Source organism: Canis aureus, chromosome 10 (assembly GCF_053574225.1).
Source record: "Canis aureus isolate CA01 chromosome 10, VMU_Caureus_v.1.0, whole genome shotgun sequence".
Taxonomy (NCBI): domain Eukaryota; kingdom Metazoa; phylum Chordata; class Mammalia; order Carnivora; family Canidae; genus Canis; species Canis aureus.
In genome coordinates, this window is record NC_135620.1 from 22,289,285 (window position 1) to 22,307,500 (window position 18,216).

The 18,216-nt window shown below is 38.1% G+C and overlaps 1 protein-coding gene across 3 annotated transcripts in view; it reads left to right on the forward strand.

The window, feature by feature from the left end:
* The first annotated feature begins 928 nt into the window (after positions 1-928).
* Positions 929-18,216, forward strand: part of RAD50 (RAD50 double strand break repair protein) — a 92,109-nt gene continuing 74,821 nt past the window's right edge. The window contains exons 1-3 of one of the 3 annotated variants that reach the window (XM_077911612.1): positions 929-956; positions 2,991-3,074; positions 18,033-18,184. In XM_077911612.1, the coding sequence (XP_077767738.1) occupies positions 18,117-18,184 (68 nt within the window). In that variant the 5' untranslated portion in view covers positions 929-956; positions 2,991-3,074; positions 18,033-18,116. Of the gene's footprint in view, positions 957-981; positions 1,378-2,990; positions 3,075-18,032; positions 18,185-18,216 lie in introns of those variants that run through there. The other 2 variants (XM_077911611.1, XM_077911613.1) reach the window with 2 other exon arrangements.

An 18,216-nucleotide genomic window follows, 5' to 3' on the forward strand; every position in this document is an offset into this window, starting at 1 on the left:
ACCAAAAGTTTGAGAACTGCTGTTGTAGATCAAAAGCCAAATGCTGTTATAAAACTATAAAATATTTGCAAATATGATGTGAAGGAAATCCATTCCTCTAAGTACCACTATAAGAAGAGACACCTTTAAGAGACTGAGTTATGCAAGATGAATTATGAAACATCGTGTACCATAATGCCTGTAGTTAACCATACTATAGTGCATAACAATACTATATCATATACTTAAAATTTTGCTAAAAGGGTAGATCTTGCGATTTTTTTTTTAATTATTCATTCATGAGAAACACACAGAGAGAGGCAGAGACACCGGCAGAGGGAGAAGCAGGCTCCATGCAGGGAGCCTGATGCTGGGCGCGATCTCAGCACCCGGATTCCGACCTGAGCCAAAGGCAGACGCTCAACCGCTGAGCCACCCAGGCGTCCCTCAAACCTTTGGTCTTAAACTCCTACTCTCTTAAAAATTATTAAGGATTCCCAAAGAGGTTTGATGTGAGTTACAACTGTCAATATTTACTCAATTGAAAATTAAAATTGAGACTCTTTTTTTAAGCACAAGAAATACACGAGCACGCATCCTATTAGCCATCAGTGCGATGGCGTCACCACACGTCAGATGCGTACATTAGCGAAACAAACCGAACAGGGTCAGAAGATAGTTTTGACATTAGCCGACACCGCACTCCCTTCCATTCCAGGGGTTCCAGAATCGTACTCTGAAACCGCCGTTTGTCACAAAGGTTCGCCGTCCTCACAGTTAGCGCTCATTAAGGCTGCCCGGCAGCGTTGAGCACCGCGCGGCCACCAGCACACCCTCAGGGCAGAACCGTTCCCGGAAGCCAGAGCTGCGCGCGCACCGCGAGCCTCCGACTTCCCGGCGTGCCCCGGGCCTGCAGCGTAAATGCACGCCTGTCGTGGCGTCGCACGTGACCCGCGGGCCGGCCGCGGCGGGAATCCGTGAGTGCTCCCTTGTGCGGGGTCCCGAGGGTCTGTGTTTTGCGTCTACGCGGGCACCCCCGGCCCGGCCCCCGCCCCCGCCCCCTCCCTCGCCAGTCAAGCGGGAAGGAAGCCGGTGTGGGAGGAAGCGTTCCAGCCAGAGCCTTCGCTCCTCCCTGGAGCCTCCCAGTTCGGAGACTCGCAAGTCCCCACGGCCCGGCTCGTCCTGCTCCGGCTTCACCCCTAAGTCTCGGTGGGCCGCGCCTCTAGGTCCCGAGGTCCCCCCGTGTTGAGAAAAGAACCATTTGCAAACATGTCCCGGATCGAAAAGATGAGCATTTTGGGCGTGCGGAGTTTTGGAATAGAGGACAAAGATAAGCAAATTATCACTTTTTTCAGCCCCCTCACAATTTTGGTTGGACCCAACGGGGCGGGGAAGACGGTAAGTTCTCCGTAGCCGCCTTCAGTTTACCGTCCGCCACACCTTGCGAAATCTAGAGGGTAAAATGTCTGGGGAGCCCAACAGTAGTAAGGATGAAAGGCGAGGCGTCCCTATGGCTCAGCTCTTGGGGCCCCAGGAAGTGTGTGGGCCTGCGGCTGGCGCCCCGGGCCCTGGGCGTGGCCCGGTGTGGACGGCGGGGCTCGGCGCCCCTGGGAGGGGACCAGTCCCAGCCTCGTGAGGGTGTCCGGGCTTGTTGGGAGGACAAGGTTTACAGCGAGTTTTCATTCCTGCGCGAAGCTGTAGTCTGCATTGATTTTTGTTTGTTTGTTTTTTAAATACACTTTCCTTGCTCCCAAAACATAGCATTCATTTCCTGGCAGTTGTCCCATTATAGGAATTTCTTAAAAAATTACAAAATACGATGGGCATAGGAACTTCGTAGACGAGTTTCTGAGTATGCCGACTGTGTAAGCATAATAAATGGGAAAATAAATGACTTAAAGTGAAACTGATGCTGTGGGGCCTACTTACATTGGATAACTGTTGTTAGGATGCTCTTACCCAGTCAGAATAGAAAATTGGAGCACAGCTTACTGATTTTGGCTTTTTGAGGACCAGGGAATATTTAGAAATTTGAGTTGGACCCCGGAGTGGCATGCAGGTACTAGAAAAGTATAGCCAAGAGGCTGTCTGCTCTTTAAGGGTGGCTTGAGAAAAAGCAGGGCGTTGTCTGTATAACAGAGAAGACTAAACGTAGCAAAAAACATACAGAAAGAGGTTTCGAGTTGAGCATTGAATGCCAGTCTTTTATCTACTTTTGCTTGTGTGGAAAAGTTACTTATTGTGTACATAGAATTAAGTGCATAGTGTTTATAAATACTAGCTATCCAAATACATATAATCTATGTGATCGGGCAAGGGTGACCCAGAGGCATAGCGCTTTAGTTTTCTCATAAAATGGAGTTAAAAGAGTTTTCTACAACCTAAGACTAATGTGAAAATTAAGTGGTTAATGTATGTAAAGGTGGGTGGTGAGTAAAATACAAGGCACATAGTAAGGCCTGTGTAACCATTAGCCATTTTTAAAAATTTTACTTTAAAAAATTTTGGCTTTATTAGAGTGTGATTGATATATAAAATTTTAAGATATTTAAAGGGTATATTAGGGTGACTTAATATGCCATACATACTGGCATATGTATGGAAATACATAGGATCCCTCCTCTCCAGTTAACACATCTATTACCTCTTTTTCTTCTATTTCTTTTTTTGGAAGAATATTTACATTTTTTTTACCATCAGCAAATTTCGTTTATATAATATGGTGTTATCAGCTATGGTAACCATATTTTACATTAGCTATTGTTATTAAAGGATTTTAATTGGAAATAGAAGATTTTAACAGTAACTTCTTATTTTAGTATACCTTTTTAATTAGCTTTTCAATGCAGTTATTCTTTAACACCTAATCATATCTATATTACAAGTTTCATAATATCAAATTTTTTCTGACATATCTCTTATAGTCTGTGGTTAATGTTTTTATAACGAATTAACATTTTATGATAAACTTCTCTGATTCTCAAAGCTAATATAAATTTCTGTTTTTTTAGACCATCATTGAATGTCTAAAATACATTTGTACTGGCGATTTTCCTCCTGGAACCAAAGGAAATACATTTGTTCATGATCCCAAGGTAATGGTGCTAGTGAACTTCAGTATTTTTATGGTTATAAAATGATAAGACTTATTGTAGAAAACCTGGCAAAAAGTATAAAGAGATATGAAAGTCCACACAGTCTTAGGACCCAGTGACAACCACTGTTAACATTTTCATGTATTTTATTCTGTACATACAGTCTTACATAGCTAAAGTCATACCCTAATTTTGTATTCTGATATTCTTTCCCCACTTAACATTATCATAAGGTCCCATGTCATTAAAGAATAAATTAAATTCTTAACCTAAGTATTTGGCATATTGGTGCTGCTTTTATTCTTTATACTTTTTGTATGTCTGAAATATTTTCTACCTAAAATATGTAGCCTATTATGAACATTTTTTTTAAAGATTTTATGTATTTATTCATGAGAGACAGAGAGAGGCAGAGACACAGGCAGAGGGAGAATCAGGCTCTCTGCAGGGAGCCTGATGCGGGACCCTATCTCAGGAACCCGGGATCATGAGCTGAGCCGAAGGCAGATGCTCAACCACTGAGCCACCCAGGCACCCCATATTATGAACATATTAAATAGTTGCATAATTTTCTTACATTTAGATTGCTTTTGGTTTTCCATTAAAATGTGCCATAATTTAAAATCTTTGTGTACGAATCTTTGAATTATAGTGTTTATACCATTACTAAGTGTAAAGGACATAGAATTTTCTATAGTACGTATTTTGGCTTATAGGTTTCTCTTGTTTTATATGTATGTTGGGTTCATTTGCCTCCCTCTGTTACCTGCCAGTCCCCCTTAATAGTTCATTGTATATTTCTCCCAGACCTTTTTTTGATATTTATAAAAACACATTTGTGGATATAAATACACTGAAACATAAATATTTCAAAACACCAGTAGCACTTTATACTATTGTGTGAGTGAAATTTTTAGTAACATACTGTGCATATATTAATATATATATGCTTTTATTACATTGGTCTTAATAAAATTAATTACTAATCCACTGAGTTTATTTTATTTTATTTTTTTAAAAATGTTTTTTTATTTTTTCATGATAGGCACACAGTGAGAGAGAGAGAGGCAGAGACACAGGCAGAGGGAGAAGCAGGCTCCATGCACCGGGAGCCTGACGTGGGATTCGATCCCAGATCTCCAGGATCGCGCCCTGGGCCAAAGGCAGGCGCCAAACCTCTGCGCCACCCAGGGATCCCTCCACTGAGTTTATATTCTATAGTTTATTCAGTTGACCCTCTGTTGATGTTCATTTAAGGTGTTGCCACTTTAATGTGACTAAAGGTAACTGTAATTATTAAAGTATTTATAACCTTTTCTCTGAGATAGTAAAATCATTTAGTACACTGAATGAGCCCTCTCTGCAGTGACTTTTCGTACCTCTCTCCTTAAATCTGCAATTTCTCCTCAGTCAACGATCTTGCCTTGTAATTTATTGAAAAATTGGGAGGAATCAGATAAAAAGTACCTCATTTTCCACATTTTCCAATCTTCAGATCTTCCAAAATACCCTTCACCTGTATTGGTACTATGTTTTCTCTTGCATTAAGGGTAAATTGTTTACTGTTTTTTTTTTTTTTTAAAGATTTATTTATTTATTTATTCATGATAGAGAGAGAGAGAGAGAGGCAGAGACACAGAAGAAGGGAGAAGCAGGCTCCATGTCGGGAGCCCGACGCGGGACTCGTTCCCGGGACTCCAGGATCGCGCCACGGGCCAAAGGCAGGCGCTAAACCGCTGAGCCACCCAGGGATCCCCAACATTTTCTCTCTTTATAGGATCATGCATATGACCATGCTCTGGTAGCTAAAATCTACAGACAAAAAACTCTCTCTTTACTCCAGATCATCCTCTGGCTACTACTTCTATTCAAATTTATAGCTCAGTTCACTAGAGTTGTATGTACTCATCATCTTCACTTTATTGCTTCCCATTTTGTCTCCAGCCTGCTCTGGTCAGATTTTCTTCTTTTTTCCTCTCACTAAAATTGCTGTTACAAGGCTGCTGACAGTCTTCATATTGCCAGATCAAGTTGTCATTTTGTAATTCTCAGTAACTTCTCAGAAGATTTGATATAGCTTTTTATTCCCTTTTTAACATTGCTCTTGGCTTCCAGGTGCCATTATCTTATACCTTCTTTTTCACTAGCCATATTTTAGTCTCCTTTGCTAAGGCTATTTTTGCCTTACTCTTCTTGGGTGATCTCATTCATTCTCATGGCTTTAAGTACTGGTTATGTGCAGATTATTCCTGATTTGTATATTTAGCTCAAACTTCTTTCCTAAACTCTAGATATATATATCCAACTGTTTTGATATTTAAGGGGTATCTCTTTAACATTTTTATAACAGAACTCATGGTTCCCTGTTCCCCTATTCCTTTCCATGTCTAGTCCTGCCTCCATCCTCTCCCAATTTAATAAATGATATCACCATCCATACATTTGCTCATGCCAAAACCTGTGTGTCATGCTTTGATTGATTCCTTCGTCTCTCTCTGTTGCCAGTTCAGAAGCAGTTCTTGGCTAGCCTTCTCAAATATGTCCATAGATACTTAACCTGGCGAGGAACATACCATGATCATAAGGTGGTTCTCCTAGGGTAAGGCTCATCGATTGCACTAAATATGTCTAGAATTTGCCCCTTTATTCCATCTTCAATGCTCCTTTCCCAGTCCAAGTTACCTTCCTCTTTCCTTTGAGTTACTCTAATAGTCTTCAAATTTCTTTTTCTGCCATCATTCTTGAAGTTCTCTTTTTCCACACAGCAGCCAGAGTTACCTTTTAAATATTCGTTGATTCTAGATGGAATGAGTCGTTCACAGTCTGTAGGAGTTAACATTCCAGTTCCTGAAGTAGGCGCATGCTTGATGTGTTCAAGGAATCACAAGGAGGAACAAAATGGCGAGGGGAACCACTGGTAGAAAACTAAATCAGAAAGGACTAGGTTCTGCAAGCCTTAGGGTTCTGTTCTCATTTAAATAGGAATCTTTTGGTAGAAATGACACAGGATAAGGGTATGGTGTGTGTTTTAAAGCAATCTGGCAGCTGAGAGAAGACTGTAGGTGGTAAGGGTCAACAGAGGGGAGGCCTAGTAAAGGAGATTTTGTGATAATCCAGGTGAGATATATCCAGGTGAGATGCCACCTTTTGATTAAGGTGGTAATGTTAGAAATGTTGAAAAATGCTTAAGTTGCATTTTAAAAATAGTACTGATAGCTGAGTTAATGATCTGGATAATTCCAACCTTTTTGACTTGAAAAACTGGGTAAAGTAGTGTTGACATTTATCATAATGAGGAAACTCTGGAAAAGGAAATTTGGGTGGCTCTGGTTTAAATGTGTAAATTTGGGATGTGTGTTAGATATCTAAAATGTCCAGTAGGCAAATAGAAGTAGTAGGTCCAGGGGAGAGTTTCAAGCTAGAGAGAGAAAACTAGGAATCATTGATGGATACAGTTAGTTACATGTAGGTAGTTTGAAAGCCTGATGGGATCACGTAAGGAGTGAATACAGAGAAGAGATGGAAGATCTTAATCTAAAGCACATTAGCATGTAGAAATAGGGACAAGGAAGAGGCACCAGCAAAAGAGGCTAAAAGAATAAGTGGTAAAGTGGGGAAAACTGGGAGAGTGGGGTCTTGGAAGACAAAAATATGAAGTGTTAACAAAAAGGGAGACATCAGCTGGGTCAATTATGTTGATAGCCCAAGCCAGGAAGGTTGGGCTCTTTGGAGGCCATTGATCATCTTGACCAAACCAGAGGAGATAAAAAAGCAAAACACGGAATTGTTTTATGAGTTTGCTTTGAGTAGAAAGAAGGAATTAGTTGAAAGGTTTGCAGGATCAAGGAGAGTTTTGTTGGCAATTTTTCTTGTTTTGTTGTGTCTTGTTATTTTTGTTGTTCTTCTGGATGTTTCTAAGTTGATTGATGCTCTAGCATCTCTGACAATTTCAGTCTATCACCCATTCCTCCTTCCAAATGCTTGCTTCTTTCTAGAGCTATTTTTCTTAGCTGTCTGCTCATGTCTTCCGTCTGGTTCTTCTGGCCTTGGTTGTCTAGCTTTCCTTACTGCCTGCTTATCAACTACTATGATTTCCCAGTTTTGAGCTTCCACCCACACTATTTTGTTCATCGGTGCTTCTCCCTTGAGTCACTGACACTCGCTGTTATGGAAGGAATCAGTTTCCTTACCCGAATTGCCCAAATCCCCTCAATTTCCTAACCTGCTGTGTTTTTATCATTTCAGTTCCTCTTACATATTCAGCTTCTCTTGTCTTTTCTTTTCCTTTCTTTAATTCCCTCCCCCCCCATACTTCATCCTGTCTACCATGTCTAAAACACCTGAGTTTTTCAGCTACTTCTGACCAATCTTTCTTAACTGTCTTCAGTTATTTGTCTCTTCTTAGGAACTTTGATTTCCATATTGCTCCATTTGCCTACCTTCCCCCCTTCTCCTCTACTTTCAAACTTTTGACTACCTCAGTCCTTCCCATTCATTCTCTACCTTGTTCGCATCTCAATTGACCTGAACCCTCAGAAGCTCAACTCTCTCTTGTCTGCTTCTCATCAGCTTTGTTTTGCTTCTGGTTGATACTGTAAATTAACCACATGCTTATTTCTGCAGCAGTTTCTTTATCACATGTTGCTCCCATATTTGTGTTTTTAAGCACTATAGAATTTAAGCCATGGATAAATATGGGATAAAGTCTATAAATGGGATAGACCATTTGTAGACTGGTAGAAATGACCCTGGATAGAGGGAAGAAAATGAGTGCAGAAGAAGGGATAATTGCAGAGTTAAATTCTTGAGTAGACAAGGATAGGATCCATTGCTTGACTGAAGGAGTTAATAGGAGTATACATTGTTTATCCATTGTAAGAGGATGGCAGACAGAGCATATAATTATATTTGGTGGTGAGAGAATAAATCAGTTGTCTTTGGATTGTTTCTATATTTTCAGTGGAAAAAATAAATGGAATCATTGACTGAGTGTGGGAGAAGGGGTTTATAGAGGCTTGGGAAAAGTATAAGGTAGTTTTTAGCTCAGAGGTAAGGTGAGGGGAGTGTTAACAGGGTTGCATGATGGTGTCATTGGTTCACTTGAGGTTTGTGGGTGAAAGTTTGTAAGAAGACTAGTCATCATGGTTGTGTTTCTTTTGTCTAGTTCAGTGGCTCAGTGGTAAGCCCTGAGCAAGTTGGAAAGTTGGATTTCATCAAGCACTGAGTAAATTGGAGAGTAGAATTTAATACATTGCCTGGTAAATACAGTGAAGACCGTGAGAAGCAAGGAATTGACTATATTCTTAATATATTTACTTATTTGATCAATCTCCGTGTTTGTAATGAATCTCCCATCACTATCAGTAGGGCTCCCAACACCCCATGAAGACCGTGAGAAGCAAGGAATTGACTATATTCTTAATATATTTACTTATTTGATCAATCTCCGTGTTTGTAATGAATCTCCCATCACTATCAGTAGGGCTCCCAACACCCCATTCCGGACTGATGCTACCCTGTGTGAAGTCCCTCCTCACTCTGCTTAGGCTCTAACTCCTCAGGCTGGCCCCATCACATGCTTGGTTGCCCATCCTGCTGTGATTTCCCATGCAAGACCACCTTCTCATTCCCCTCAAGTGGACATCTTACCCTGCTCAGTCTCTGATCATCTCTCGTAGGGATGCCCTCTCTAATCTGGGATTTGAATTACCCCAGCAAACTTTCCCTCTCATGGATTCCCTCCTTAACATTGTCAGGCTCTGAATTTCCACATTATGTCTTCCTTGTGAGCTGGCTCCTCCCTTCTCATGGACGCCCTTGTCACCCTGTTTGAACTCTGACGCCCTTGGACTGTTGAAGCCCTTAGGCAGGCTGTCTCCCCCTGTGGACACCCTTCTCAGCCTACACAGTTACCCTGCTCTAGGCTGAGTTGCCATGTCCCCGCACCTTCAACCAGCATGAACACATACTTTCCTCTACCCCATTTAATGATTTTCCAACTAGAAAGGGAAGGGGTTAAAATATTTTATTGTTTTATTCTTTTGGACAGAAATTGTTCTAAAGTGTAGTATTTATTTTTTTGCCTTAAAAAAATCTAAATTGCTCCTTTTGAAGAGATTCTACCTCAGTATGCTTGCCAACAATACTGTGATTAAAATGTTACAAGATACCTTTTGCTTCAGTTCTACTTAATAATTTGATACTTGCTAGATAGCTAAGTCCTAGAAAGGTAGGTGCCATGGAGAATGAATGTTTATTTGGCCTGCTGGTAGGGCATGTTGTAAACCAATTAAACTAAAACAATTTTCTAGTACATAGATGCATAATTCCTTTAACTACTGTGGATTGAGACCTTAGCAACTACTTTCCTTGAGCTAAATGATAGCATCAAGCCCCATGTCTTTCAAAGCTGAATATCAACATCTGGCCATTTCCTCACTGAGATATTTATATTCTAAGAGGCAGCTCTTTTTTCTCCCTTTTTTTTAAGTTTTGTGTTTAGGTATATTTGACATACAGTGTTATATTAGTTTCAGATGCACAACATAGTAATTTCAACAGTTCTATACATTGCACAGTGCTCACCACTATAACTCTAGTTAACATCTGTCTTCATACTAAAATGTTATTGCAGTATTATTGACCTCATTCTCTATGGTGTACTTTTCATCTCTGTGACTAACTTATAACTGGATATTTGTACCTCTTAATCCTCTTGATCTATTTCACCCATTCCCCTACCTGCCTCCCATCTGGCAACTACCAGTTCCCAATATTTATGTCTGTTTCTGATTTTTTGTTTTGTTTTTTAGATTCCAAGTGAAATCATACAATAATTGTCTTTCTCTGACTTATTTCACATGTAATATTCTCTAGATCCATCCGTGTTATTGCAGATGGCGAGATCTCATTCTTTTTTTATGGTTGAGTAATATTCCATTATATGTATATACTACATCTTTATCCATTCGTCTATAGATGCACACTTTGGTTGCTTTCATCTCTTGGCTCTTGTAAATATGTTGCAATAAACAAGGCTAGCATTATTGTCTTTTCAAATTATGTTTTCATTTTTGGGGGATAAATACCCCTTAGTGAAATTACTAGATCATACAGTATTTTTTTTTTTTTTTAAGATTTTATTTATTTACTCATGAGAGACACAGAGAGAGAGAGAGGCAGAAACAGGCAGAGGGAGAGGCAGACTCCATGCAGGAAACCCGATGTGGGACTCGATCCCGGGACTCCAGAGTCACGCCCTAAGCCAAAGGCAGATGCTCAACTGCTGAGCCACGCAGGCATCCCTAGTATTCCTATTGTTTTGTATTTAAGGAACCTCCATACCATTTTCCACAATGATTGCACCAGTTTACATTTCTACCAACAGTACACATGGGTTCGTTTTTCTCCATATCCTCACCAGCACATCATTTCTTGTCTTTTTGATACTAGCCTTCAGACTCGAGTGAAGTGATATCTCATTGTGATTTTGATTTGCATTTCCCTAATAATGAGTAACGCCAAGCATTTTTCATGTGTCTTTTGGCCATCTGTATGTCTTTGGGAAAATATCTCTCTTTAGTTCCTCTGCCTATTTTTAATCCAATTATTTGGGTTTTTTTGGTGTTGAGTTGTATGAGTTCTTGATATATTTTGAATACTAACCTTTTATCAGATAAATCATTTGGAAGTATTTTCTACCATTCAGTAGCTTGCTTTTTTGTTTTTGTTTTTTTGATGGTTTACTTGCCTTTACAGAAGTTTTTTATTTTGATATAATCCCATTAATTTATTTTGGCTTTTCTTTCCCTTGCCTGAGGAGATATGTTCATAAATATGTTACTAGGGCTGATGTCCACTATGTTTTCTTTTAGGAGTTTTATGGCTTCACATCTCACCTTTAGGTCTTTGGTGTTTTTTGAGTTTACTTTTGAATATGGTAAAAGAAGGTGGTCCAGTGTCATAGCAAATGAAATGGTCCATTTTTCCCAGCACCATTTATTGATGAAACTGTCTTTTCCATATTGTATATTCTTGTCTCCTTTGTTGTAGATTAATTGACCATATAAACATGGGTTTAGGGATCCCTGGGTGGCGCAGCGGTTTGGCGCCTGCCTTTGGCCCAGGGCGCGACCCTGGAGACCCGGGATCGAATCCCACATCGGGCTCCCGGTGCATGGAGCCTGCTTCTCCCTCTGCCTGTGTCTTTGCCTCTCTCTCTCTCTCTGTGTGACTATCATAAATAAAAATTTAAAAAAAATAAATAAATAAACATGGGTTTATTTCTGGGTTCTTTATTCTGTTGATCTGTGTGTCTTTTTATGCCAGTACCATCCTGTTTGATTACTGCAGCTTTTTATTTTTATTTTATTTTATTTATTTATTTTTACTGCAGCTTTTTAGTATTTCTTGAAATTTTGGACTGTGATCCCTCCAGCTTTGTTCTTTCCAAGATTGCTTTTGCTTTTCAGGGTCTTCTGTGTGTGGTTCTATACAAATTTTAGGATTACTTGTTCTTCTGTGAAAAATTTTGTTGGTATTTTGATGGGAATTGCATTGAATCTTTAGATTGTTTTGGATAGTATGGGCATTTTAACATTATTCCAATCCATGAACATGGCATATTTTCCCATTTGTTTGTATCATCTTCAATTTCTTTCATCATTGTCTTACAGTTTTAAGAGTATAGATCTTTCACCTTGGTTAAATTTATTCCTGGGTATTCTTTTTGGTGTGATTGTAAAAGGGATTGTTTTCCTAATTTTTCTTTCCACTATTTTGTTATTAATGTATAGAAATGTAGTGGATTTCTGTATATTAATTTTGAATCCTACAACTTCTGGGCAGCCAGTCCTCAACTTTACCTCCTTAACTCCGTCCTTAATGCTAAAGCTCTTATCAGGCTATCTTTCTGTTTCTCCTGGATTACTCCCTACCCCCTGTCTTGCCTCCGCCCAATTTGTTTATCCTGAAGGCAGAGTAATTAGTCTAAGATGCATATCTACTACATGTGTTTCCCTTGGATTAAACCTCTCAGTGACTTTCTGTTGCCTTAAGTACAAAGCATTTTAACAAAACATTTGTTTTCTGTCTTTATTCCTCCTTCCCCTACTTCTACACCATACTTTTCTGAAATTACTTAAACTATTCAGTTACTCAGATCTTTTCATCTAACTCCTGCCCATCTGTCAGTTTAAAACATTCACTTCCTTTAGAAAATCTTCCCAGAACTCTCCCAGGTAGATTAGGAGAGTTCCCTACTTTGTGTTCCCAGACCATTCTGTTTGTCTCTTAAGATGATGTTTAACACACCTTTTTCTACTCTTCTCTTTAACCTGTTTTCCATACTTCAAAGGAAAAAGTGTCCTTCATTTTAAACCAAAACAGCACACAGAAACTACAAGTGCTTAATAAATTTGAGCCTAGTCACTTTTTGAATAATTTGATGAATTAATATCAAAGTTAGACTTAGGCCAAAAACTTATTAAAAGGCCAGCAAAAGGTAGTCTGTGATTCAAACAAAAAAGCAAGATTCAGGACTTGTGTTTGGTTACAGTAGAATAGTAAGTATTATGCCTTTGCTTCCAAGATAAACAACTGTAAAACTGGAACACAAAATTGAAGCAACAGTTTTTAGGTATTGGACAACAGATGCTGCAGGGCTCTGATCTTCAGAAAAGAGAAATATATGATGTGACTGTACATTCACTCTAGCTTTCTACATGTGGGATTAGAACCCCAAAGAGAAAAACTAGGTAGATGAAACAAAGGTAGAAGTGTGGGTTTGCTGAGGTGGCTGTAAATTGTGGGAAAGATATAGGAATAGGGTTGCTTTACAGAAATGGGTACCATAAATCTGTGTAAGGGACTGTTGAATCTTTGGCCAGTTACTAAGCTACATATGTCCAGGACAGGATTTAGTGAGGGCTTGCAGAGAACAACTACTAGGGTAGAGGAGTGGGATTGTGAGCTGAATGGATAATCTAGAGGTTACTCACTGTTGGGTGGCATTTGAGTTCTGATATGCTAGAGTAGGGAGGTCTTGTGGAACCCCCCTACCATTCTTCTGAGACCTCAGAAGGGCCATCCAAACAAATCCTAAAATAAACTTTGACAGAATCAAGATGTGTTTGTGATAAATTAACTGCCTGCTAAAACAAAACCCAGCTCTTTTTAAAGGAAGTTGACACAGTCCAAACTCTTAAGTGTAGCATCTACAGGGCCTAAGAGTCTAAGATGTAATAAAAAAGAAATTAGTGGATATATGAAGAAGCAAATGTGATCCATAACTAGAAGGAAAACTATACATAGAAACAGATCTGGAGGTGACAGCTTTTGGGATTAGCAGACAAAGATACATAAATTCATCAGTTTAAAGGGAAAGGTGGTTATGTGTATAGAGAACTATCGGTAGAGAAATAAAAGTAAAAATGACCCAAGGAGTTTGACACATCAGAGCATAAACATACTTACATTATATATTATATTCAAACTGCTGAAAACCAAAGATAAAAAGAAAATTTTAGCAGACTGAAGATAAAGTAAAACATTATGCAGAGGAGAAAAATAATGACGACAGACTTGTCATCAAAAACCATCCAGGCCAGAGTTAAGTGATACCTTCAAAGTGCTGGAGAATAAAATTCAGTTTAAAATTCTATATCCAGCAGCAATAGCATTTAAATATTAAAGAGGAAATGGAGTACATTTTCAGATTTTTTTTAAGGTTTTATTTATTCACGAGAGACAGAGAGGTGGGGACATAGGCAGAGGGAGAAGCAGGCTGCTTGCAGGGAGCCCGATGTGGGACTTGATCCTGGACCCTAGGATCATGCCTGAGCTGAAGGCAGATGCTCAACCGCTGAGTCACCCAGCTGTCCCCATTTTCAGATTTTATAAAGCTGGGAGATAGGTGATATCTTCAAAGTGCTGGAGAATAACATTCAGTTTAAAATCCTATATCCAGCAGAAATATCCTTCAAGAATTAAAGAGGAAATGGAGTACATTTTCAGATTTTTTTTTTTTTAAGAAATGACGATTATGTGTCATCAGCACACTTGTACCACAAGAAATGTTAAAGGAGTTTTTTGAGGTTAAGGGGAAATGATACTAAATTAGTCTCAGAGTAAAGAATGCTCTAGATCCCCCTTTACAATCTTGAAAAACAAAAGTTCGAAAGAAACCTCAAAAAACTTAACTGCATGCCTGACCAAAGTTCAATACTCACTAAAGGAGTAAAACAAAATTCTTTATTCAACAATGTAAAATTCACAGTAAAAAATTACCTGCCATGCAGAGAGACAGAGGGAACCCATAACCAGGAGAAAATTCAGTTGTAGAATCAGATAAAAAATGAAAGAGATGATAGAATTAGCAGGTACCCTTAGAACATTATTACAAATCTTATAAATGTGTAGAAAGATGAAAAGGAAAACATAATGATGATGAAAAATTGCAAGATGAAACAAAAAAGACCTAAATAAAACAAAAGGAATAACAGTGTTTTTAAATAAAGTACAGATAGGTTAAAAGTAAACAGCTGGAAAAAAATACTAAAATATGCCAACAATAAGAAAACTGAAGTGGCTATATTAATATTAGACAGTATACTTCAGAAACCATAACGTTACTGGTGTAAAAAGAGACATTTTATGATCATGAAGGGTTCAGTTCATCAAGAGGATACAACAATTCTAAATGTAAAACTTTAATATGGAAGATACAAAAATCTATGAAACGAAAAGGAGAAATAAATATACAACTGTAGTTGTAGATCTCAACACCCTTCATGGTAGAGAAAAGGAAAGGGAGGCAAAATATCAGTAAAGATATGGACAATTTTAACATTTTTAACCAAATAAACCTAGGTGACATTTGTTAAGACGTTCCACCAGTGAACAATAGAATTTACATTATTTTCAAGAACACATGGAACATTCACAAATATTCTGGACCATAAACAAGTGTTAATAATTTGTAAGGATTGAAGTCATACAAACCAGTATTCTCTGACCACATTAGAATTAAACTAGAAATCAGTAACAAAAATAACTGGAAAATCCCTAATATTTGAAAATTAAGTAGCACACTTCTAAATAACCCATGGATTAAAAGAGCACAAGAGAAATTAGAAAAGACTTTAAATAAAAACATAAGAGAAGAATTTGTGGGATGTAGCTAAATAATGCTTAGAAATTTATAGAATCAAGTGTTTATATTATAAAAAATATCTAAATTAAAAACCTGAGAGCTTCTATCTTAAGCTTGAAAAAGATGAACTAATTAAACTCAAAATAGGCAAAAGGGGGAATTAAGAGCAAAAATAAGTAAGAATGCAAAGACAACAGAGAAAACCAGTAAAACCAGAAGCTAGTTCTTTTTTTTTTTAAAAAAAAAGGCCAATAAAATTAATAAACCTTTAAGCAGTGTGATCAAGAAAAAGAAGACAGAAATTATCAGTATTGAGGCACCTGGGTGGCTCAGTGGTTGAGCGTCTGTCTGCCTTTGGCTCGGAGTGATCCTGTGGTCCTGGGATTGGGTCCTGCATCTGGCGCTCCTTGGGGAGCCTTCTTATTTATCCCTCTGCATGTCTCTGCCCTTCTGTGTCTCTCATGAATAAATAAATAAAATCTTTAAAAAAAGAAATTATCGTATTAGTAAAAGAGGCAATGTCACCACAAATCATACAGACATTGTGTAGATAATAAGGCACTGTTGTTAGCAACTTTATGCCAATAAATTAAACTTACATGAAATGGACAAATTCTTTTAAGGACACCAGCTACTAAAGGTAACCCAAGAAAAAATACACCTACTGAAGAAATTGATAGTTAAAACCTCATGATGAGAACTTTAAACCCTGATAATTTCACTGAATTCTACCAAACATTTTAGAAAGAAATAATGTCAGTTCTACGCAAAGTCTTTCAGAAAAGAGAGGCAGAGGAAATATGTCCCAGCTCATTTTACGAGGCTAGCATTACCCTCATACCAAAACCAGACAGACATTATAGGAAAACAAACCACAGATACCTCTGACGAACAAAAATGTAAAAATCCATAGGAAAATGTTAGCAAATTCATCAATATGCAAGTAGAGATAATACACCATGAATAAGTTGAGTTTCTCTCAGGAATGCAAGGTTTAACATTCGAAAACTGATCAGTGTAATTTGCCACATTAACAGGATAAAGGAGAAAAATCATATGAACATCAATAAATACAAAAACATCTAAATTTGTGGGATGCCTGGGTGGCTCAGTCACTTGAACATCCAACTCTTGGTTTCTGCTAAGGTCGTCATGATCTCATGAGTCCTGAGATCTAGCCCCACGGTGGACTCTCTGCTCAGCAGGGAATCTGCTCGAAGACTATCTCCTGCTCCTCCCTCCACTTGTGCCTGCTCTTATGCTCTCTCTCTCTCTCTCTCTCTAAAAAAATCTTTCAAAACAAAACAAAAAAAATTCAGTGTTCATGGTAAAAACTCAGCACCTTCCTTCATTCCTAATTAATTCAATACGAAAGCCAGTTGGTGAAGCCAAGGGAGGAAGGCATCCACAGATGTTAACTATGGCAACCTGGTTGGAAATTAGAGTCCAGGTGTGGAATGTAGGAATCTACAGTGATATTTTTTATTTTTTTTTTATTTTATTTTATTTTTTTATTTATTTATGATAGTCACACAGAGAGAGAGAGAGAGAGAGGCAGAGACACAGGCAGAGGGAGAAGCAGGCTCCATGCCGGGAGCCTGACGTGGGATTCGATCCCGGGTCTCCAGGATCACGCCCTGGGCCAAAGGCAGGCGCCAAACCGCTGCGCCACCCAGGGATCCCTACAGTGATATTTTTTAAATGAAAGTAAATAATGGGGGAAAAGACAAAACCCTTTATAGTATAGTAGAATCTTAATGAATAAATGTAGGAGAAATAATGGAACTGGAAAATAACTAATTGATCCCTATCATAGAAATAGTTCATTCAGGTAAGAAACATTAATAGGTGCTAAAAGTTGTGGAAGAAAGTTTGATGAGGTATGAGATATTAATATGGTCTCAATATATCTCTCCTCCAAATATTTATTAATAGCAAAGTATTAAAAAAAAACTTTTATGAGAGAAGTGTGGCAGATACCACCATTATCCCAGTAGTGGGATAAATTGAAATCATGGTCCCATTAGACAAGATACAATGAAAGGAACACACATCACTTCTGTAATATTCCTGCCAAAGTTGCATAATCTGATTCTAGTCATGAGGAAATATTAGACAAACCAAATTTTGGGAGATAGTCCATAAAATAATGTTTTGTAATTTTCAAAGTAATCAATCAGGAAAGTCAAGGAAAATCTGAGGAACTGTCCCGGACTGAAAGAAACTAGAGGCATGACAACAATATGTAATTCTGAATAGTATATAATACAGTGTATTATTCTGACCTGGATTCTTTTGTTTTAAAGGACATATTTGGAACAATCAGCAAAACCTAAATAGAATCTGGGGACCATATGGTAGTAGTACGTCACTAAATTTCCTGATTTTTAGATTTGAAAGTATCCCTATTTTATTAGGAAATATTGATGGGACATCAGATCAGCAACTTAATCTCAAGTGGTTCAGAGAGTAGTTTTGTATACTGTTTTTTTTTTACTTTTTGTAAGCTTGTGTATGTTTTAAAAAATCTTTTGGAAAACACTTTTGATATTTAAGAAGGTAAGATTTATTTATTTGAAAAATCTACATATTTGATCTAATACTGAATAACAGAAAATAAACAATTTTAGTAAATCAATTAAAGACTATTCTTCCCCTCTTCTATATTGAATAGCATATAGAATGTCACTTATTTTGGACATTTTTCTTTTTTGTCCTCATTTTTGATAAGATTTCTTGTGCCTTTTATTTTAGAACTAACATTCTGATACTAAGGTAGCATAATTTTTCTCCATTTACCTTCAAAGGTTGCTCAAGAAACAGATGTTAGAGCCCAGATTCGTCTGCGGTTTCGTGATGTCAATGGAGAACTTATAGCTGTGCAGAGAGCTATGGTGTGTACTCAGAAAAGCAAAAAGACGGAATTTAAAACCCTGGAAGGAGTCATTACTAGAACAAAGTAGGTGTTTATTTTATATTTGAATATCTGTT